We start from the raw sequence: 23673 nt of genomic DNA, 5'->3' as shown, positions 1-23673 counted from the left end.
GACTTAGTTTCACTTTCACCTCTATGCCTTACTTTCTTTGAAATCAAAACATATTCTGTGGTCCCTTAACACTCTCCTAATCTCTGTTGATCCCTCCCATGCCAACATATCAGACCTCCCATCTTTCCTTTAGAAAGATCTGGAAGTTTGAGTCACCTACTTATGTTTAATTTCACGCTCAGCCCAGTGTTGATCTTTGTGATGGTTATAAGGAAGTATGAGGTTCTAGTTAACGAATTCTCTGTATACAGTGCCTAACAATGACACATGATGACTCAAATTAAGTAAAAAGCTTCCATTTATTAGCAGAGAATTCTTCCCTTTGAATTAGCATATGGCAGTGACCCTGTCTAACCTAGTAAGTTAACCTTTTCTTAAATGCTGGTGTGTGTGTGTGTGTGTGTGTGTGTGCATGTGCACGTGTATGAACACACACAGGCACACACATACACTTCACTGATTTCTTCTGAACCAGTTTCTTAATTAATATGTGGCCACATCAACATCCATTGTATAAAAGGAGAGTTTGGTTCAAAGGAGTTTGGCCTCCCGAGACATCAACTTATAGCTACAAAATACAGAATAATCATAACTATTTTAGAAGGTCATTTTGAATATAAGAAGATAAAATAAAGAATCAAGTACATAGTAGTGTTGAATAAATGCTAGTTTTCTTTCCCCTTCGCTGGTTTATGTAACCAAATACTTATTCAACTACTCACTGAGATATGGACTAATGATTAGCTAAAGAGTAACAATACAGATTTTTTTTAAATTAAGTCACTAGGATTGCTTGGTTTTATGCATGGATGGAATAGTCATTTGACATTTCATCACAATTAATTCTCCAATTCAAACATTTCCTCATTAAAGGCCTGCAATGTTTACCATTGGAAATTCCACTGCATTAAGTTGTTGTTGTTTACTGTATCTACTATTAAAATATAAATACCTGATAGCCCATTGTTGCATTAGCTATTTCACATAAAGAAGTTTCTTATATATTAATAAAACAGTATTGGTGGGTCCTAAATAGTGATTCAAAGAAAACCTGGTAACACCACCACCACCCATACCCCAAATTTATTTTGTTTGACCTCACACTATTGGCCAGACAGAATTTTTTACATTTTGAGTTAGCACAAATATTTAAAATGGGAAGGTCTCTCCTATAATTTCAAACCTTTCTTTACAAATGAGAAAAGTTGGTCATATTGGGGCTCTCATTCTTGGGGGATTACCCTAACATCTAAAACTCTCCAAATTGTTCAGTGATCTTTTTGTCTTGCTTTCAGTGCCTTCTGAAAGAAAAAAAAAGAAAAACAGAGAAGATAGTATTATTTTTGTTGTTTCTGCTCATATTTATTTTTTGGAATGCTTGTTATTTTTCTGTCAGCATCTGAATATTTCTGGATTTCTATTAGCCTTCAGGGATAGCTACATTTGGAAGTATCCAGCAGACATAATTCCTACAACAAACTTTTAAAAATTCTTAATGACAATCACAAAATGCTGTTTTTCATTTTCTCCAAAAGCATCCTGTTAAACTGTTCCCAGTTTTAATCCCTAAAAGACACACAGAAAATCTTTCCTCTGGAACAATAAACACACTTGAAACATGAGAATCATGATAATACGTCAGTGATAATTTTTTGTTCATTCCAGAATCCTAATAATGGAACAAAAAGGAGACCCTTTCTTCTTTAATGGTACAGGTTTAACATGTCTTAAGTCCTTGACTGTGTGCTGAGTACTCTTGTAAGTATTTTACTTGTAACATCTAATAAAATTCTCCCAACTGCCCTGATTATACCCATTTTACAACTGAAAAGACTCAAGCATAGAAAAGTTAAGTAGTGTGACTGGGATAAGGGACCAAGTTGGGATTTACACTGTGCCACTCTGAGTCTGAGGTGTTCCTAGCCACTTTTCAGTTGATGCTGCTTTCTCTGTATGGCTCAGAGCCTTAGCCTCAGTGCCCCACCTTAGGCTTTTGGGATTTATTTAAAGATGGGAAATATCATTGCCCTTTCTCATTATTTGAGACACAAAGGTAGGATCACCGTCTTGTGTGATTCCAAGGGGACAGTTCACATTGTAGCTTGTGTAAACGATAGCCTCTGGAGCTGTGCATTGGTCCGCTTTGCACAGACATGCAGTAGCTCTGTCGAAATCACCCCTCACACAAAGTGGTTTCCTCTTTCTTCCTTTAAATGATTCTCAGTGAGACTAGCTGCCCCTCAAAAGCAGCTTCTACTTAGGTCTCTCCTCATGCTAGGAATCAAAGGAGACCATTACATTTCTACAATTGGTTTTACATAATCTTAATACTGCTAGGCAGTCCGTCCAGGTGAATTGAAATCCTCTGCAGCTATTTCTTTAGTCCAGTCATGTTCAAGAAATAATTGAAGGCAAATGTCAGAAATCATCTCTGAGCAGTTGGAGACAAGTTGCTTACAGTTTTATTTCCCTGAGATGGGTGAGTGGAGTGGTGGTAACTTTTCCATACTGTTGCAGAGCTTAGTATAAAATGGTGAGTCACCATCCTCCAGCAGCACACACGGTGACCCTACAGCCAACTGTGCCCAGTGGTGTGTGACTCCCATTGAGTCAGGAGAGTCGCTCAAACATTAAAATTTGACCTGGTGGCCAAATCTGCACACACAGTGACCCAGTTACAAAAGGGAGAGAATTCCTCAGCATTACTGTAGCCATACTATTTCCATTATAGAACCTATTTAGATAATGACAACAACAATGGAGAAAAAGAATTTGGTACTTGAGCCCTCTGTTGAATATCTCGTGCTGTTTCAAAACACTACATCCTAGTTATCCTTAGAGAACAAAGTCTGTTTCAGAGAAAAAAATATTGACCATCCCCAGTGAGCAATCAAGCAGAATGGGAGTCAAAGGTTTACACTTAGATATACCTGTTTCACTCTGGGCTAAAATCTGTTTCTCTTTTGTCTAATTGAGTAGAAACCTAATCCCAGTTCAAAACTATTTTCCAGGGACTGAGTGAAAATAAAATCATCCCTCATAAGGATTTTAATACTTCCTCCTCTGCTATGGGGACACTGCTGGGCCCCAGCAACTATCTGAGTTCACAAGTCACTAACCATTATTTTAAAGGACAATTTAACACATTATTTTGCTACAACCGAGCAACAATATTATTGTTTTAGTCTGGTCATTCAGGTACCCAAACACTGAATTTATTATCTTGCAATCTCACGTGTTCGATTATTATAGAGAAAACCTTAACAAGAATGATACTTTTATGCCCAACTGAACTGTTAGGTCCCCAGTGGTAGCAACCATGTCTTGTGCTTTTTTATCGTCTATGGGATCTCGGATGTGCTAAATCATGAGTAAGTCCCTCTGGGGAATGTTTGATGCCTTTCTTTATTCACCTCCTTAGCAGGAAATAGTACACTATCTGGAAATATTAAATATGCCACCTTGCATGGATCATTTCTTCTTTTTTTCTATTTTAAATTTTTGATGTTTGTTTTTTAGAAAGAAACACACAGAGAGAGAAAGAGCACAAGCAGGGGAGGGGCAGAGAGAGAGGGAGACACAGAATCCAAAGCAGGCTCCAGGCTCCAAGCTGTCAGCACAGAGCCTACTGTGGGGCTCAAAGTGAGATCATGACCTGAGCAGACATCGGAGGCTTAACTGACTGAGCCACCCAGGGGTCCTGTCTGAATCACCTCTTACAAGAATTCCCTTTCCTCACAGATCCCATTTCCAGGGGTTTTGTTGCCCATGGGACATACTATGGTTCTCAGTGTTTAGAGCGTATGAGCTTTTTATGGGCTTAAGAAAATATTTGAGTGGTGCCTGGGTGGCTCAGTCGGTTGAGCATCCGACTTCGGCTCAGGTCATGATCTCACAGTTCATGGGTTCAGGCACCGCATGGAGATCTGTGCTGACAGCTCAGAGCCTGGAGCCTGCTTCGGATTCTGTCTCCCTCTCTCTCTGCCCCTTGCCCACTCATGCTCTGTCTCTCTCTCTCTGTGTCAAAAATAAATAAACATTAGAAAAAAATATTTGAGAATTGAAAAATTGAAGCAATTGACTCCAAAATACAAAAAGAAAATGGCAAAATTAAGATTAGACTTTAATTATTTTTTTTTCAACGTTTTTATTTATTTTTGGGACAGAGAGAGACAGAGCATGAACGGGGGAGGGGCAGAGAGAGAGGGAGACACAGAATCGGAAACAGGCTCCAGGCTCCGAGCCATCAGCCCAGAGCCTGACGCGGGGCTCGAACTCATGGACGGCGAGATCGTGACCTGGCTGAAGTCGGACGCTTAACCGACTGCGCCACCCAGGCGCCCCAAGATTAGACTTTAATTAAATACTCAAAGTATAAAGTGTCACCTTCAATAATTGTGAAACAAGTTATTCATAAAACTTTATTAAATTCATTATTATTCAAAAAAAACTTTATTACATCTGCAAACAACTTGTGGACTGAATTTTTGTCATCTTACAGGTATTCCTGAACATGCTGGATGATTGCAGGGAAGTTAGGGCCAGTCATTAATTAAATGAATTTAATATTAAGCAAATACTTTTAATTTTTTATTATTTTTTAACCAAGCAATTCTAAAAACATAATTATTATAATTATTCTTTCTATATTTTTATAGCAAAAATACTGTAAAACGTGAGAAGTGGGTGCATTTTTATTTGTTGGATATGATGTTTGATGGAACCCACAAAAGTGTTACAATAGCCCTGCCTAAGCTACTACCCATTTGTACAGCTGTTATTTTTAAAATAGATTTTTTTTGTTTTATTGATATTATAAATGGCTGCATTTTAAATGAATTATAATTTAGAGTTCCTGTAAAGTGACTCTTACGAAAAAGATTAACTGTCAGTAGAGAAGTCTATGAGTCAGCCAGGGAATAACTTAGGTCTTGGGGGAATCTTACTCACCAAAGAATTGTCAGCTGAATGAAGGCTTAAATTTCATGGAATTGGGCAGGGGAACTTTTTCATATTCTCTATCCATATGGAATAGCAATCTGCCCTGCATGTACGAAGTATTTTGGCATTACCTCTTCTCACTCATTTGCTTTTAGTTTTCCATAAAGCCGATTGTCATCCTTAAGACCCGACTATTTTGCAAAAATACTAGACACAGCACTCTCTTTGAGAACACAGGGAATACACTAGAGTGGTTCCTCTAAAAATCACAGTACTGTGTTGTTTGCGAGTATTTTTTTATAGTTCACTGAATGCCTGGAATGAACAGGCTGTCTTTCTCCCTAGAAGATCACAAATTGATACACAAGGTCAGGTTAAATAGTATCTAAGTTGCTTTCCTATGCCTTAGACAGGAGCTATCTGACCTAAAAACAATATTTTAACTCTAAATATAATATACATATGGAAATTTTTCTTGAGAAGGAAAAATTAGTTTTAATTTTGAAAAATGAAAAGTGTCAACATAGTAAAAACAAATGCACTGTTTTTTCAAAAGTTACTGTTGAATACCACATACATATATACACCTGCAGTCTTGTATCTAAATACATGAAATATTTATACATTTTAGTTCCTAGAGTGAAAATAATGATTCATTTCTAATGATTTTAGTGTCGTGCCCACCTAAAACAAAACACCCTTTGATCGGGGGTGATAAGCTTATCCACTCTATCATATTTGCCTAAAAATTGCTTAAACAAGTTTAAAAATAATTCTGCTTTTGAGATGCTGTGCAGTTTTTGAGGTACTAGTTTTCCCCAAATGATGTTTGGCTCTTATAAAAGACAAATCCAAGTCCCAACTCAAAGCTCTGAGCATGTTACTTAACTTCCTCTAAACCTCAGTTTCCTCAACTGTTTGATGAAGGAAATGATAGCAGCTATCTCATGAGTTTATTTTAAACGTTAAAAGAAACGACGTGTGTATAGACCCTCTGCCTGTCACATGGTGAGCACTACGTGAACAGCGGTTCTGCTGTCATTGTTAGATTCCTTCCCCCGGAGCCTGAAGACCTGAGTTCTCTCTGGTCTGGTTCTTCCAGTCAACTAGATGAACAAGTACTCTCTCTGTACTTCAGTTCCCTCATCTGATGAATGGGTAGATAAAGTCTTCATGTGTTTATCATAAAAGTGAATGTGGTAGTACATATAAAACACTTACTGACTCCAAACAGATTTTCAGAGCACTTCACCAGAATGTTGCCTTCCCCTCCAGGAGCACAGCCATCTCTTTCGTAGGCTGACGGGTAGTCTGAGTTAGGCAGATTTTATAGGATGCCACAAGCACTCTCCCATTTTCCTGCCAGATGTGGGGAAACTCTTCCTGGAAAAGTCATTCCTTTGAACCAAGCTTCCAAAAGGTCCCTAGGAGAATTCAAATATTCTCTTTCTCAGTTGAATAGTACATTACCTAATAGTTTCTCCATATTAAGACGGTTTTTCCTAAATATTTAGAAAAGAACCTTTCTCAACAGTGATGCTCCAGCAGCTCAGTGCTTGCCTAAAACTTTTCCCAGTGTATTTTGTACCCTGTGCCTTTGGACTTGGGAGAAAATTTTTATTGTAAGGATGTGGGAACTCTGTTTTGGCAAAGAAGGTGTCAACAGTAGCTTTCAGGGATAGAGGTTTATGAAAAAGAAAGCAGGCAAGACTTAAGTTTTGAAATTCCAACCATGAGGCAAATGCCACAAAAGGGCACAGGAAGAAAAATCTGTAGAAGTCTTATCTGCCACTGTTGACCAAAGATTTATTCTGTCATCAAGCAAACATCCTGTGAGCCAGATCTTGTGCTAGGTACTGTGAAGGCAAAGGGGAATAAACCCCATTCCCTGTTTTCAACCAATCACGTGTCATGGAGGTCCAAGTGTCTCTTCAGGGCCAGACACTGGGAACACACAGATGGGAAGCCCCTTGGTTGGAATTAGTGCCAGAATCTAAAGATTTGCTTGATCTGAGGCACATAATTCAAACTGAAAAGCATAGGACTAGAGGAGTTGACTCCTGAGTTAATTCCTGACCCACCCCCCAAAAAAGAAGAGAGAGGAAATGGGAAAATGGACGATGCTGCCAGAGAAGCATGTGCAAAGGTCTGAAAGTGATAGAGATGCCAGTGTTCTCTCATTAATCCTAATGTGCATGTGCTGTCCCATTTTACAGAAGAAGGTATTGAAACTTACTGAGGTTAATTTGTTTTTGAAGGTAACACAGTCAAAATGAGTGGCTGAACAGTGACTAAGGAACTCCGATGTCCCTATAATTTCCAGTGTATGCTGCCATACAATGTAAATACATCACACCCAAGTGAATCATCGTCATCGTCACAATTAACCCAAGATGTTCACAGATTGAATGAAGCCAAGGAGATGGAACTTCTACATTTGTCTTGGACTTAGGTGGCCTTTACTGCTGCTTGTGTTAGAAATTGAAGGACATGTAAGGCATTTGCTTGAAGAGAAGGGAGAAAGTAAAACACTTGCCAGGCAAGGGAAACAGCACAGGCAGATCTGGGGCAAGGCATGCTCTGTTAGTGGCTGTCACTGTAGTTTATGAAAAATTAGTTATTGAGGGCAAGGCTGAATGATGAATTGCATCCAAATAGTAGAAGTTGTAATTTAACACACAGAGAAGGCTGCCATCGATTCTATAAGGAACGGGAAGCTACTGGAGGTTTTTAAGCAGGGAATTTAACATTTTGAGGCTTATGTCTTGGAAAGATAACTCAGAGACACTGCAGAGACTAAACCCTCAATGCCTGAGACCAAAGTGGGGGGGGGACTATTTACAATCCATTATGTAAAGGGAGTCAGTGGGTTGGGGTCAAAACTAAAATAAAAACACAAACTAATTATTTTGAATAAAAGTATTATAGTAACATATACTTCTGCTTTCCCCCATTTTCACTGAATTCTCTTTTAAAGTTTATCTTTAATAGTAGGTATTATTTATTGAGCCCTTAATGTATGCTAAACACTTTGCCAAGGTTTTCCTTGTTTCAGGTGGTCCTCACAAAGCCCTATTTTGTCTCCATTTTATAGTGGAAGAAACTAGGGCTTGGAGAGGCTAAGTAACTTGTTCAAGGTCGAACAACTAGTCATTAGTGGAACTTGGATTTGCATGCAGGCAGCCTGATGTCAAAGGCCACTTTTTAACCTGATCCTGTATGCCCTCCCTAATTAATAGGCATTATCTCAAAGAGCAGATCTTTATTTGTAATGTGTGGTCAAGGAGAAATTGCTTGGATTGTTTTACCGTTACTTTTAACATGGCCAAGGGAAAATGTTATTACATGAATGTAAATTAAACGGGCCCAACAAAAGTTTGCTTTCTAATAAATCTTTTGTCTGCATTGTCTGTTGCATCAGACACTACATTAGCATTAGAGCACATTCTGTGTGCATACATTTCTGACAGACTACTTTCCAAATCCTACTTTACTGAACATTTCCATTCACTTTCCAATATTACAAAGAGGGCTTCACCTAGCATTGTGATTTTTTTCTAGTTGTTTTATCTCTTTCAAAAAATCTTATAAAAATGATTTTTATTAACATAATTTAATTTTAGAATATTACTTTATATCTTAGGATAGGTAAAATTAGGAAACACTTGATTAATTAAACATTGAGGCTATTATAAAATTGAAATCAGAACTGAAGTTAATGATGTGACTAGTCTGGATATGCTCTGATAATGTTTGTATATACTGAAACAAAATAACAGATAAAGAGATTATTTTAAAAAATACAACAGATGTTGATCAAGGCAGATATTTTTGCTCTTGGCTTTGTCTGTGTCTATATAATAACAAGCAATACTTTTATAGAAAGTCAGTGGTGAATAAAGCAAGTACATTGATTTCTTTAAGTGAGAATTGTTGTCTTAAATCTTTTCTTTCTAATGCCTTATTTTTCTCTTTAAGAATGAGACAGCTAGGGACACCTGGGTGGTTCAGTCATTTAAGCATTCTACTCTTGATTTCAGCTCAGGTGATGATCTCATGCTCCTGAGATCAAGCCCCATGTCGGGCTCTGTGCTAAGCCCATGTGGAGGCTACTTGGGATTCTCTCTCGCCTCTCTCCCTGCTCCTCACTCACTTGTGTGCTCTCTCTCTCTCGAAATAAATAAATTGAAAAAAAAAAAAAGAATTAGATGACAAGAACAAGACTATCAGATTTTAAATCTACCATTAAAATGTCATCTTTCTGGGACACCTGGGTGGCTCAGTCGTTTGAGCATCCAACTTTGGCTCAGGTCATGATCTCATGGTTCGTGAGTTCAAGCTCCATGTTGGGCTCTCTGCTGCCAGTTCAGGGCCTGGAGTCTGCTTCAGGTTCTGTGTCTCTGTCTTTCTCTGCTCCTCCCCTGCTCGCACTCTGTCTCTCTCTCAAAAGTGAATAAAAATTGGGGCGCCTGGGTGGCGCAGTCGGTTAAGCGTCCGACTTCAGCCAGGTCACGATCTCGCGGTCCGTGAGTTCGAGCCCCGCGTCAGGCTCTGGGCTGATGGCTCGGAGCCTGGAGCCTGTTTCCGATTCTGTGTCTCCCTCTCTCTCTGCCCCTCCCCCGTTCATGCTCTGTCTCTCTCTGTCCCAAAATAAATAATAAAAAACGTTGAAAAAAAAAAGTGAATAAAAATTAAAAAAATTTTTTAATAAAAAAAAAAAGTGATCTTCCTGATTCCACTTCCATGAAGTATCTAGAGTAGTCAAATTCATAGAGACAGAAAGTACAGTGGTGTATGTCAGGGGCTGGACGCAGTGGGGAATAGAGAATTATTGTTTAATGAGTACAGAGTGTTAGTTTGGGGAAATGAGTAAGTTCTGGAGATGGGTGGTAGTGATGGTTGTGCAACAAAAGTGATTGTACTTAATGCCATTGAATTGTACACTAAAGAGGATTAAGACTGTAAATTTTATGTATATTTTACTACAATGAAATATAGTTTTGACTTATACCTACAGAGAACCAAAATAGAGTTATTTGATAAAAAGAATTTTTAATACATGGGCTTTGATAGACACAGACAATTCCTTTATTTCAAAGTAAAATGTTTTGGGGCACCTGAGTCTCTCACTCAGTTAAGCATTCAACTGCATCTCAGGTCACGATCTCAAGGTTCATGGGTTCGAGCCCCGTGCTGAGCTCTCTGCTGTAAGCATGGAGCCCATTTTAGATCTTCTGTTCCCCTCTCTTCCTGCCCCTCCCCTGCTCTCTCTCTCATTCTCTCAAAAGCAAATAATTAAGAAAAAATAAAGTAAAATGTAAAGATTTAGCTTTAAAATGGTGAGTAAAAGACCTTCCTACTCCAATAATTCCCCAAAAAACATCACCCAAATTAGTAGTATGAGGAACAAAAAGGTAAATCCCATATTTGAGGAAAATAGTTGCTGTCTATAACTTCCAGCCATAAGTAAAGATAGAAGTGGATGGAGAAATGGCCAGTGAGTTAACCCAATAAGGGTACAATACTGAAGAGAAGTAAGCTGAGCTGCCCCCAGAACCCCAGAAAGGACTTTGGAAGATGAGTGGGCTCTGAAAATAGGAAGTTGGCAAAAGTGTGTATAACATATACTTACCCGTGAGCCTTCTCTCTTTCTCAGTATAGTCAGTATACCTCACATCCCTCCCAATAGAAAGCAGATATTTTGGAATAATTGGCAGGGGGCGGGGCGGGGGGGAGAAGGATAACTGTGCACACAGTAGGATTGAATGAACATCTGCAAACTGGTTAGCGAGACCTCCATGAAGAGTGACAGGGGGAGAAGAGAAGGGTTAGAATACAAAAGAAATACAACATCACTTAAGAAATTTGGGGTTAGATCATTTATTTGATCCCTACAATGTTTTTTTATCTCATATTTTGAATTAGTGCAAAGTTTTAAAAGTCAGTTACAAAATGCATTTCATGTCAACATTATTGATCCCAGGCATAAAAGCGGATTCTAGTTTTATTTTAGTTTTTTTTTTTTTTTTAATCTTTATTTTTGAGAGAGAGAGACAGAGTGAGAGTGGGGCAGGGGCAGAGAGAGAGGAAGACACAGAATCTGAAGCAGGCTCCAGGCTCTGAGCCGTCAGCACAGAGCCTGACGCGGGGCTTAAAATCACAAACTGAGAGATCATGACCTGAGCCGAAGTCAGACGCCTAACTGACTGAGCCACCCAGGTTCCCCAGATTCTAGTTTTAAAAAGTTGTTTTCTGTTCTTTTTAGTAGAAAATGTCATTTGTTGACAAATGTTGAAATCCATACATTATCAGAGGTCTCACATATTGTTACCTTTTAAAATGATCATTTGTTAGCCTGTATTACCTAATGAGGCATCAAAATGCCATCTGTTGTGTAGGTAACAGCTCACCACCATTACCCACATTATGAGATTAGCTAAAAACCATAACACACTTTATGGCTAACCAACTTGTGATATTGTTATATATACCCTCTTCATAGTCTTTATAAACCTAAAAATTAGAAACAAGGACAGTGAACTATATTGTTTAATCCTGGATATCTTTAAAACTAAAATTTGCTGGCTATTAAATATGTCCGTTGTTATACCTGTAACATACACATATTTTTTAATGGATTTTCATTCATTTCCACTGTTCAGCTAAAGGGGACAGGTGGCTTAAAAACAATTCCAAATAACACAGCGGCAATTTTTAATCTCCCTCCACTCTTCTCCCATCACATGCGCACACGCACACACGCACACACACACACACACACACACACCCCAGACACATCTGGATACAAATACTTTTTCTGCCACCAGTGATGTGACTTTGACAAATCACTAGTTTTCTTTATTCATAAAATTAATGTTATCACACCTAACTTGCAGGGTTATTGTTATGAATAAATAATAAAATAGTGTATATAATATACTCAGCAGGTGATTAATAAAAAATAGTTATTATTATTTTTGTGTGTGACAGCTGTATTGTTCTTAATTAATTTTTAAATACAGATTCAGTTTTTAATTAGTGAAGAATGATTTAGTTTTTCCATGTCTTTTGTCAATCTTTAAGGTATTTGCCCATGTTGCTTACATTTTCAAATTTATTGGCATAAATTCATTCATAATATTTTCTCATTATTTTTTATGTCTATAGGAATTGATACTGATAATTTGTGTTTTCTCAATTTAGTTTGATCAGAATTGTCAGGTGTATGTCAATTTATTATTCTTTATAAGGAATCAGCCTTGGCTCTGATGATTTTTCCTTTTTATGTATTTTTTTTCTGTGTCATTGTTTCATACTCTCATGTTTTTTTTTTTAATTTTATTCTACTGTTAGAGTTTAATTAGCTGTTCTCTTCTAGTTTCTCGATATTGTATCAAATAAAATAATGTCAATCTTTCTCCTTTTCCCACTTTTTGTACTGAAGTGTAATTGACAATTAAATTGTATATATTTAATTTTTTGAAGCTTATTTATTTTGAGACAGAGAGAGAGGGGGAAAGAGAGAGAATGGTCAGGGAAGGGGCAGAGAGAGAGGGAGAGAGAGAGAATCCAAAGCAGGCTCTACATTACATGCTGAGCCCAACACAGGGCTCAATCTCATGACCATGAGATCATGACCTGAGCTGAAATCAAGAGTTGGAAAACTTAACCAACTGAGCCACCCAGGGCCTCTAGAATTGTATATGTTTAAATTAAAGTGTACAGTGTGATGATTTGATACATTTATACATTATGAGATGATTATCACAATCAGGGTAATTAACACATCCATCACTTCACATAACTAAACACTGGGGGTGGGGAGGTAAAAATGCTTAAGATCTACTGTCTTAGCAAACTGCAAATATCCAGTACAGTATTAACTATAGTCACCATACTGTACATTAGATCTGTAGAAGACTGAAGGCTTGTATACTTTGACCAGCATCTCTCCATTTCCCACACCCCCCATTTTCTAGTACCACCATTTGACTCTCCATTTCTAGGAATTGAACTTTTCTTCTTTTCTTTCAGATTCCACATATGTGTTGTCACAAATGACAGAATTTCCTTCTTTCTCATGACTGAATAATGTTCCATTATATATGTATATGTGTATCACATCATCTCCATCCACTCATCCATCCACTGACCCTGAGGTTCTTTCTAAATCTTGACTACTGTGAATAATACTGCAATGGGCATGGGAGTGCAGATATTTCTTTGAGATACTGATTTGATTTGATTTGATTTGATTTTTTTTATATTATTTTTAGATATAGAGTCAGTAGTGGGATTGATGGACATATGGTAGCTCTGTTTTTAATTTTTTGAGGAACCTCTGTATTGTTTTCCAACCAATTTACATTCCCACCAACAGTATACAAGGGTTCCCTTTTCTCCACACTTATCTCTAGTGTTTTGTTTTGTTTTTTTTATATACAAGCTGTCCTAATACATGTGAGGTGATATCTCATTGTGGTTTTTATTTGCATTTCCTTGATGATTAATGATGTTGAACACTTTTCCATGTACCTGTTGGCCATTTGTACATCTCTTTGGAAAAATGTCTACCCAGGTCCTTTGCCTATTATTTAATTGTATTATTTGGATTTTTTTTAATATTCAGTTGTATGAGTTCCTTATATATTTTGGATATTAACCCCTTTTCAGTCTTCTCCTATTCCATAGGTTGCCTTTTCATATTTGGGACATTGTGATTCGTGAGAAATATATATTTAGTTATTCAAATGAACAAAATATATTTCTCACACATACTTGATCTTAATCCGCTGGTTCCTGGTTCTTGATTCCTAAAACCCTTGCATTTCCTGTGACAAAAATGATAAAAATGTTACATGTTATGCTAATGAGGTGACTTTTGGGAACACCCCTAGGTAACCGAAGGATGGGCACTGGTTGCCAGGAGAACCAACTATGATAAGAAGGGTGGCACTTTCAGTCCCCCCTACCCTTTCCCAGAAGTGGGAAGGGGAGAGGGGCTGAAGATTGAATCAGTGTTCAATGATCAGTGAGTAAATCAGTCATGCCTATATAATGAAGTCTCCATAAAAATCCAAAAGGAGGGGGTTCAGAGATCTTCTAGGTTGGTGAACATGTGGAGATGGGGTAGAGTGGCTTGAGGGAAGAGAACCAAAAAGCTCTGTGCACCCTTTCCCATACTTTGCCCTGTGCATCTCTTCCATCGGCTGTCCCTGAATTATATCCTTTTATAATAAATTGACCACTTAGTGAGTTAATAAGTTTTCTAAGTCCTGGGAGCTGTTCTAGCAAATAGAAAATTAATCAGATTCAAGGAGGGGATCAGAGAGGAATCTCTGATTTATAGCCCCTCTGTCAGCAGTGCAGGTGACAACTGATTCTAAGGAGGGGGTTGTGGGAACCACCAATCTATAGCTGGTAGGTCAGAAGCACATATAACACAGCACAGGCTTCTGACTGGCCTCTGAAGGGGAGGGAGTGCATTTTTGTGGAACTGAGCCTTTAACCTCTCCAATCTGATGCCTTAGTTAGATAGCTAGAATTGATTTGAATTCTGGACTCTACTGATGCCAAAGAATTATTATTATTTTTTTGGTGTGGAAAATCCCACTCTCCCCTCAAAACACAGACACATATTGGAATTGGGAACAGAGCAAAAAATAATTTTTTTTATGGTTGCCTTTGTGAAGAAACTTTTAGTTTGATGTAAAGATTCAACGCAATTCCTGTCAAAATTCCAATGGCTTTTTTCACAAAACAGAAAAAAGAATTTTAAAATTTATATGGAACCATGAAAGACCATAAATAGCCAAAACACTCTTGAGAAAGGACAAAGCTGCAGGCTTTATACTTCCTGATTTCAAGCTATATTACAGAGCTATAGTAACCAAAACAGTATGGTACTGGCATGAAGACAGACTTACAGATCAATGAAACAGAATAAAAAGTCCAGAAGTAAAGCTGTGCATATATTGTCAATTAATTTCTGACAGGGAAGCCAAGAAAATATAATGGGGAAGGGGTGACCTCATCAATAAATGTTGTTGGGAAGTGGATAGCCACATGAAAAAGCATGAAAGTGGATCCCTATCATATATCACTCACAAAAATTAACCTGAAATGGATTAAAGACTTAAATATGAGACTCGAAACTATTAAAAAAAAAACTAGAAGAAAATAGGGGAGAAACTCCTTAACATTGATCTTGTTGAGGATTTTTTTGGATATGACACCAAAAGCACAGGCAGTAAAAGCAAAATTAAAATATGTGAGACATAAAAATCATGATGGTTAGTATTCTAACCCGGTTTTTTACAAAAGAGGTAGAAAATCTGAAGGTCCGAAGCCTTCAAAATGGAATATTCTGGGATTTTCCTCAGGAATGAAGGGATTTAGCTCCAAGGAGATTCACCCATTTAGGAAAGTCCTTGAATCCAACTGTATACTTACTGAATGTAGTCAGATGAGAAACTGCTTGAATCTGCCTCAAATTCCCCTCCAGATAAGGAAAATACCACATTATTTCTCAATAATAAGGAAATGATACAAGAACTCAAAGTGACTTGCTCTTATTTATGTTAGGATTCAATATAGAATATCCGGAAACTTTTTAAAAACTGCATCTCCGTGGTTATTTTTCCCAAAATGTTATTTGACGTATTTGTAGTGCTGAATTTAAGCACATTTGACAGGCTTGAATGTTTTGTTAGTTCGTAACATCATTTTCAAAAATTTGTTCATGACAGACTGGAAAGTGCAGAGTGTCTACTGTAATCTGGAAATAAGAGTTGACTCAGTACAGATTTCAAAATGGACAGAGCACTTCAAAGTAATAATATCTGAGAAAATTTGCATTGTGTGGTGGAATCATTCTTTAACACCTCATTTAATGGATTTCAGTTACTGCTTCATGTTTAATTCTTGGTGCTTGGTAAAGGTCATTAGGCTTATAAGACATGCTCACCATTAAATGATAAGAGAAGGCTGCAGGGTGGCAGGGAGGCGCTTTTGGTTGGCTCTGTTGGTTAAGCAACCTACTTTTGATTTCAGCTCAAGTCATGAGCTCAGGGTCACGAGATTGAGCCCGGTGTTCTATGAGAGAGAGAGATTCTCTCTCCTGCCTGCTTTGGATTCTGTGTCTCCCTCTTTCCCTCTCATTCTCTGTCTCTGTCTCTCTCAAAAATGAATAAACATTAAAAAAGAAAAAGATTCTCTCTCTCCTTCTCTCCCTGCCCCATCCTGCTCACGTGTGCACGCTCTCTCTCTCTCAATAAACAAACAAACAGATAAATGGTGAGAAGGGAAATCACATTTTAGGGTACACCTAATCTACTAGTATGCAGTAGATGGGAGAAATTTTAGGTGGTATTTGGACTCTCTTTTTTGTTGTTGTTGTTAAGGTTTTTTGTATTTATTTTGAGAGAGAGACAGCATACAAGCAGGGGAGGAGCAGAGGGAGGAAGAGAGAACCCCCAAAAGGCCCCACATTAATAGTGCGGGGCTCAAACCCACAAACCGTGAGATCATGACTCGAGCCAAAACCAGGAGTCAGATGCTTAACCTACTGAGCCAGTCGGCTGCCCTCTTTTTTTTTTTCCTCTTAATACTTGCATTGGTGGTGGGGTGGGGGTAGGGATAACCAACATATCAAACACATTTATTGAATAAATATAAAATTATCTTTTAAATTTATACTATTTAAGTTAAAAAATTGAGTCAATGAAGAAAAATATCAAGTAAGTAATGATATGGATTGTGTGCCAATATTGCAAAACTTGTGGACGTCCAAAAGATTGAAGTTCAGTAAACATTGTATTATGTACTGGTTTCATTCAACAAAATACATAAAGATAAATGACCCAAATGAACTTATACACCTGAGATACATTGAAATGTTGTGGTGACAATAGTCAAAGAGAAGTCTATATAATATTATATACTTTGATAACACAGTTGAGTGTTAGAAATATTAGCAGCCTCTGGACCAAATGCGTACTCTCCAAAGCTCTTAGGACAAGAGCTGCATGGTCCCAATGTCTAGTCCTCTTAGATTCAAACATCTTTGTCAGCCCTTACACTATTATATATTTGTTTGCTGACAGGAATTTGGAGGGCAATGTCATATCTGCTCCATTCAGAGAAGCTTTTCAGAGGAAAAGAGTCACAACACTCAGATTGTAAATCATTATTTCAGAAATGTACATGTGAAAAACTGCCTTAGAATGGAGGAAACACTGTAATATTGAATGAATACTGTTAGTTGTTTAATCTGTCACTACCTTAAATATTATGGGTAGAAGTTAAATTAAAATTTTAAATCTCAGTGGCCTGATGATACTGTGCATCTTTCTTTCTCTGTAATGGCAACCTTGATGTACCCATCCAAGAAGCATTGAGTATTCTGATTAGTTGCATACATTGTCAGATACTCCACTTAACACTTGTTTTCCTTGGGGACAAGAATGATGTATTAGACATTATAGGATGGTTATACAGTGTTTAGGAGATACCCAATAAGTGCGTTAGAATCTTCAGAGATAGATTCTTAGAATACACAGAACATTGAGCAAGGAACGAAGGAAAAGTTTATAGGGAAGCACTAACCTCTTACGTGTATGTGACAGCAAAGGGAGGGACAGTGAGCTAAGTAATCTCGCTGGGACAGAAAGCCTTCTGGGGGATGGTAAAATACAGGGCTGGATTATTTCAGCAAAGTTTAACACACAGCATTCAGACATTACATTCTGTTATCATTGTCATTTTCTTGTTGAAATGGCAACCACAGGATTTTTCATAGACCTTACTTGGAAGGAAACAGTGCTTCAGATAAATAATAGTAGTGGCTTACTTGTACTCTGTTCTTTCTTCCTTTTCCCACATTAAAATTCTGAGGAGATAAAAGACAGACCTCCTCCCATGAACCCCTTCCCCCCTCCCAAAGTGAGTAGTCTCACAAACCTTCTTTTGAACTTCTAAAAATATGTGCTTGGCTAATCTGCCTTAAAGTACCAGCAATACACTAAACGTGGGACAGAGCTAAGAATGTGTCACTGTTCCTGAGCAGTCATAGGACAACTGAAAAGCTTAAGGAGGTAACTATATTGAAAGTTGTTTATTAGCATTTTCCTTAGGAAGCCTGAGGGTCCCTGAGAGGAGACAAAATCACAACTGCACCTTAAAGTGTGACCAGGGGAGGAGTTGAAGCTTTTGTTGCAGTAAGCAGCCAGAGCCCCTGGAGGGATGCCTTACTGCATTAATTTTCCAAATCCTTTGGGTGGGTCACAATTGCACTCCAACATCCTGCCTGCAAATGCTAAATAAATACCAAGTTCACGTCAGCCTGGAGAACCAACGTACTAACTAATGTAATTTGAAGAATCAGATGCTTAAATAATTTTCAGTCGATAATTCACATGCAAAGTCACTGAAGTTGGTATATCCAGATGAATACATATTATCTGTGCAAATGTCCAGAAGGATAGCCAGGGTGATCAAAGGGTCCTTCTCTCAGGAGTGATTCAAATCATTCTAGATTATGTCTGCTACAATAGAACAGTTTGTATTGCAGTTGTAGGAGGTGGGGCAGGGATTGGTCTTCACAATAATAGGATGTTAAGATAGTATGATAGGAGCTTCATTCCTCACTGGAGAGTGGTGAAGACTTAACAAATGCAGAGCCTTCAGTGTACAGAGATCAGTAAAATTTGCATATGATTTTCAAAAAGAAATAAGGTTTAGAAAACATTGTGCAAGGGAACAGCCTTCGTACATGTAGTCACTTGTCCAGCAGTAATATATTTGATTCTTCAGTTCAAGCATTCCAGCACGACCTGGTGCAATGATTCCTGCTGCCCTCTGTTTAATTTTCAAGAGTCAGTTTGCATCTCTACAACCAAACCCAAAGCGTGACATTTCATTAAAAAGGCTCAAAATAACAACTGCTAAGCCCTCAATTTCTCTCAACTTTGGTTCTGATGAGAGTGTTTAGTTTCAGTGTGAGACTTTGAGAAAATCACTTTTTTTTTTTTTTTTTGAAGGGGAGAGAGACAAACAACTCATTTGCAAAGGGGTGTGTTCCTTATAAAGGTGGTCAGGGAATCTTACCCTGAATAACACAGACACCTCATTTCCCAGAGAAGGAAATTGTTTTATAAGTTTTGAGAGGTCTGTCGGCTTGGTAGGTTTACAGTTCTGGTCCCTGGCGCTCGTCTGTCTGCCCCTTAGCTTTGTAAGTTTAAGCAATTGACGCGGCAGGGCTGGGTGCTTTTTTTTTTTCCTCTCTCACTTCCCTGCGATGTTTTGAACTGCCTTCCTACAGACGTCATACAGCCCTTGAGGAATAGTTTCTGCCTGGAGAGATTGAATGATAGTTCTCATTCACAAAGGCTTGGAGTCAGATTCTAAGCAGGGGATACAACGGAAATTACATTCACAGGTAAAGCACTGGGCCCAACTGAAGTGCGGAGGGCTCCTTTCTCTGGCTGGCTTCTTGGCTGCCCCAGAAGAGTGTTTGCCTGTGGTCGCCCTGAAATGGAACTTCCCTGACAGCTCTCTTGTGTTACAGTACCTCGCAGTCGGTTTCTTTCCCTTTCACTCTACCTGAGTACTTTGCGAGTGTTGGAAATCTTTAAACCTGTTATGAGAGATTTGCAGAAAAGACAGACAAGTGGCTCTTTCACTGTGTTGGTTTCCCTTGTGACCAGATGAAGAATAGATTCAAAATTCAGTTCCTCCATTGGCAATGCAAAACATAAAAGAAACTGTTCACTTCCAAACAGCCTGGTGCTGGAGTAAATTCAGCATGAAAGAGGAAAGAGCTCCTGTGTCTTAGAAGCTTCCTTATGTGCTGGACTGGGGGCCTCAGCTGGATTCCGGGGAATTTGGATTTCTTCAAGCAGCCTCCCTTGGAAATGGAATATATTTAAAATCATCTTTGTAGAAAGACAGCTGAAATGTATTGATCAGAATACTTGAAGACATTTTTCCCTTTTTCCTTTTGCTTTTTTTTCCTTCTTTCTTTTTGTTTTTTTTGTTTTCCTCAAAATGAGCATTATTATGAAGCCAAGATCCCGGTCTACGAGTTCTTTAAGGACTACAGAGGCAGCTTGGTAATGTGCTTTTTCTCTCATGCTTCTCCCCTTTTAAGATTGACGTAATACTTGAGTCTTTAGTAATTGCTGAGGAAGTTCAGAAGTTAGGTGTGATGTTAAGGCTTTGTAAGAAAGCATGGTATTGGTAACACTTTTATTGTCTAATTTATGCCCATTTTTTTTCTGCTGTAAAAACAGGGGTGCCCACAGTTGTTGCTGTTTTTTTTTTTTTTAACTCCATGTGGACTACAGCGATTCATCTCCTGATGATTTTTAGGGAAGGAAGGAAACTTGTTGGGAGCTTAGGTGAAAGCTTGTCCTTTTTCACTGTCTGGTTTGGTCTTGTTTTCTCATCTTTCTTGCCTGCTACAAGCAGGCTGGTAGGTGACAGTACGCCATTGTCTTTAGAAGATACCTTGGCGTTTAGCACAGATATGTCAGAGAAATTAATAATGTTATATATCTTTAATCATATGACTAACTTGAATTTAACTGAGTGGCTACATGTAAATCAAGTTGCTTGTCATTCCATCGTCTATGGTTTGTTTTATTAATAATGTTCCCTGGTAATGTTTTTTGATAACTTTAGTGTTTTCACTCTAATGAAAAGTACCAGTTCAAGATTATAAAAATTATAAATTCAATCTAGAAGCAAATGTACAGGTAGAGATGCAGTAAAAATGACTTGCTTGATATTCATCGCTTTGTTTATCTAACACAACAATAGAACAAATATTTGATTTAAAAAAGTATCTTAAGTTCAATTTATTGTAATATTTTATTCTACCATTTCCCCCAATATTGATTTGATATGCTTGTAAACAAATAGCCCTTAAGGGATAGTTTCCCAGTAAAGTGACTTCTGTGTCTAGAATAGCTATTTACAGAATACTTTTCAGCGGCTAATCTTATTTTATTTATCTTAGTACTTGATTATAAATAAATAAGCTCCACTCTTTGGAATGGAAATAACTATGCTTCATATAGGGGAAATGAAAGCAATAATGGAGTGCAAGTGTTTGGAGATAGGATAGAAGCAGACAGGCTAAATGTGTTACGTATTATCTAAGCAGTCAAACAAATGCAAATACTCATGATATTTGCGTAAGGAATTCAGCCTGTGTTTATGTTGTTGGGTTATCATTTGCTGTTACTGTACTAGTGTTTCATAGGGGGCTAGACTCAAGAACTGTTCCTTCAGTAGTGTTTCTGTGATTTTTAAAAACTCTAGATGCAGACTCTGTCTCTTATGTCACTTGTGATTCCTTAGAAAAGAATATATGCAAAAAAGTCTTTTTAAGTAATACAGGCAATAAGTTCCTCCTGAGTTTATTTATGGAAAATCTTGCATCTGCAAATTAATTTGTATGGTTCTTTTATGCCAAATAATGAATCCTGGGAAATACTTAGAATCTTTTTTATTAATCACCACAGCTAATATAAATCTCTGACCAAAATAAATGGGTAATCAGAATTTATAAAATATATGAATTTTATTAATTTGTGATTTCTCTCCTGGCTATTTGAAAAACTAATCTGATACCTGAGTAACTAGTATCTAACCAACCTATTTCCCTTTTTGCCTAAGCTTCCAGGAGACCTATTTTTAAAGTCAAGGTTCAATGGGCAATAATTGGTTCATTGCAGGTGTCTGGTAACAGTGACAGTCTTTACTCCTCTGAGATTGACAGTCTGTTTTTATCCACAACTATTCTATTTTATAATTCTAAATTCTATAAGGTATTTCTCATAAATAAATAAGGTAACAAATCAAAGTAAATTTTTAAAAATACTGACTTGTGGCTGTGTATATTGTTCCATGTAAGTATTTTGCATGGTGTTGGGCTCAGAATGTTTTTTATGTAAGAAATAAATGTCTCTTTATGCTAATTATTGCTAGGCTTAACAGTGGGGATGCCTCTCCAGTTATTAATCTTACATCTGACTTATTAATAATGTAACTGCTTGAGTGTATCACTGTTGTCTCTAAATCTTTTGGCCTGAGGTTGTAAGTGCTGTAGTTACAGTTTTAACATTCCAATGTCCTTTTTTCACTCAAATACTATACCTATCTTTATTTATATTTATCTATAGTGAAATCTATACTGATTATAGATTAGGTATATAGAGGAAATATATGTATGTATATAGATAGATACTTAATTTTTAGAACTAACAGCATCGTTCTCCCCGCGCCTCTGCACAGGCCCCAGGGAGCTCTGTGGGACAATGTCTTCTCCTTATCAGCTTTTCCGTTATAACTTCTCAATCACACCACCCCCCACTCTGCACCTCCTTTCCTTTTCAGATGCCAGAGACTACTTCATCCTCTTTACAGTTGACTTCCCATAAAAGAAACCAAATGATTTACCAGTAATCCCTCTTTCATATGGTTTTATTTCATTCTGGACATCAGAATACTTTGTTCTTGGAGACCCGTCTTTTGGCTTGACCATCTTAAGTTTGCTTAGTAAATCTATTTTCTGTTCTATTGGTCCACTTTTCCAAAACTGTCTAGTCCCCCTTGGATGCTTCCAAGCCAAATGCTATCTTTTGGAAGTTTTCGAACTGCCTTCTGCAAGAATCCAGTGCTTCAGATTACTTTTCCTTTACTTTGTTCTGTCTGTATCTCTCCAACCAGTACCAGAAAAAGCAATCCGAACTAACTTGGTGTTCACAGCCCTGTGAGATAGTCACATTTTTGAAAGAGGTTCATGGCAAACTCCTAATGATAATTTATACCTTTCGTTTTAGTCCATATACTTAAAAGAAAAGCCTTATGTATAGTTAAAATTTTATGAATTTTGAAAAAGTAAAATAAAAATAAACTTGAAATCAATTTGTTTCCTTGTAGTATAGATGTCAGAAATTTAGAATATTACATAACAAGAATAAATACTAGGTTACTTTTATTTATTGAACTGGTATTTAGTGAGTACTGAGTATGTGCCAGGTTCTAACAGAATATGATTATAGTATGTATCCTTTAGCATTCCTTTAAAAGTATAAATGTGTGAAATCAAGAAAAACTTAATATATGTGTTTTCTTACACTCATAAAATTTTAATAAAATTAGCAAGCTCATAGATTGGGGCATTGTTTGCCTTTCTAGTTTTTTCAGTAATAATAGTCTGCCTTTAAATTCTGTCAACAATTATATATTATAATAATACTATAATATTATAGTATCTTCCCATTTATAAACCTATCCTAGGGGCGCCTGGGTGGCGCAGTCGGTTAAGCGTCCGACTTCAGCCAGGTCACGATCTCGCAGTCCGGGAGTTCGAGCCCCGCGTCGGGCTCTGGGCTGATGGCTCAGAGCCTGGAGCCTGTTTCCGATTCTGTGTCACCCTCTCTCTCTGCCCCTCCCCCATTCATGCTCTGTCTCTCTCTGTCCCAAAAATAAATAAACGTTGAAAAAAAAATTAATAAAAAAAAAATATATAAACCTATCCTAGAGATACTTTTTACTAGTCTAATGAAGACTTATGTAATTCAGTTTAAATGAAAAGTTATTAACCTTCCAAATATAAGTATAAAGAGATATTTGGCTTATAAAACTGGATTTTGTTCTTTCCTGCTATTGGATGTTCATTATTTGGCATATGCTTGTTTTATTTAAGATTGTTCATTATGTATG

The 23673-nt window shown here is 37.5% G+C and overlaps 1 protein-coding gene across 3 annotated transcripts in view; it reads left to right on the top strand.

Annotated features, from left to right (window-relative positions):
• PDE4D (phosphodiesterase 4D) overlaps window positions 1-23673 on the top strand; it is a 553431-nt gene that overhangs the window by 258679 nt on the left and 271079 nt on the right. The window contains exon 1 of one of the 3 annotated variants that reach the window (XM_030321439.1): window positions 19298-20051. The exons of the other annotated variants lie outside the window; for them this stretch is intronic. Coding sequence (XP_030177299.1) covers window positions 19987-20051 — 65 coding nt within the window. The 5' untranslated portion in view covers window positions 19298-19986. Of the gene's footprint in view, window positions 1-19297; window positions 20052-23673 lie in introns of those variants that run through there. 3 annotated transcript variants of the gene reach the window in all.

This window comes from Lynx canadensis, chromosome A1, assembly GCF_007474595.2.
Source record: "Lynx canadensis isolate LIC74 chromosome A1, mLynCan4.pri.v2, whole genome shotgun sequence".
Taxonomy (NCBI): Eukaryota; Metazoa; Chordata; class Mammalia; order Carnivora; family Felidae; genus Lynx; species Lynx canadensis.
Note: the sequence above shows the minus strand (reverse complement) of the source record. Positions and strands in the feature narration are given on the sequence as shown.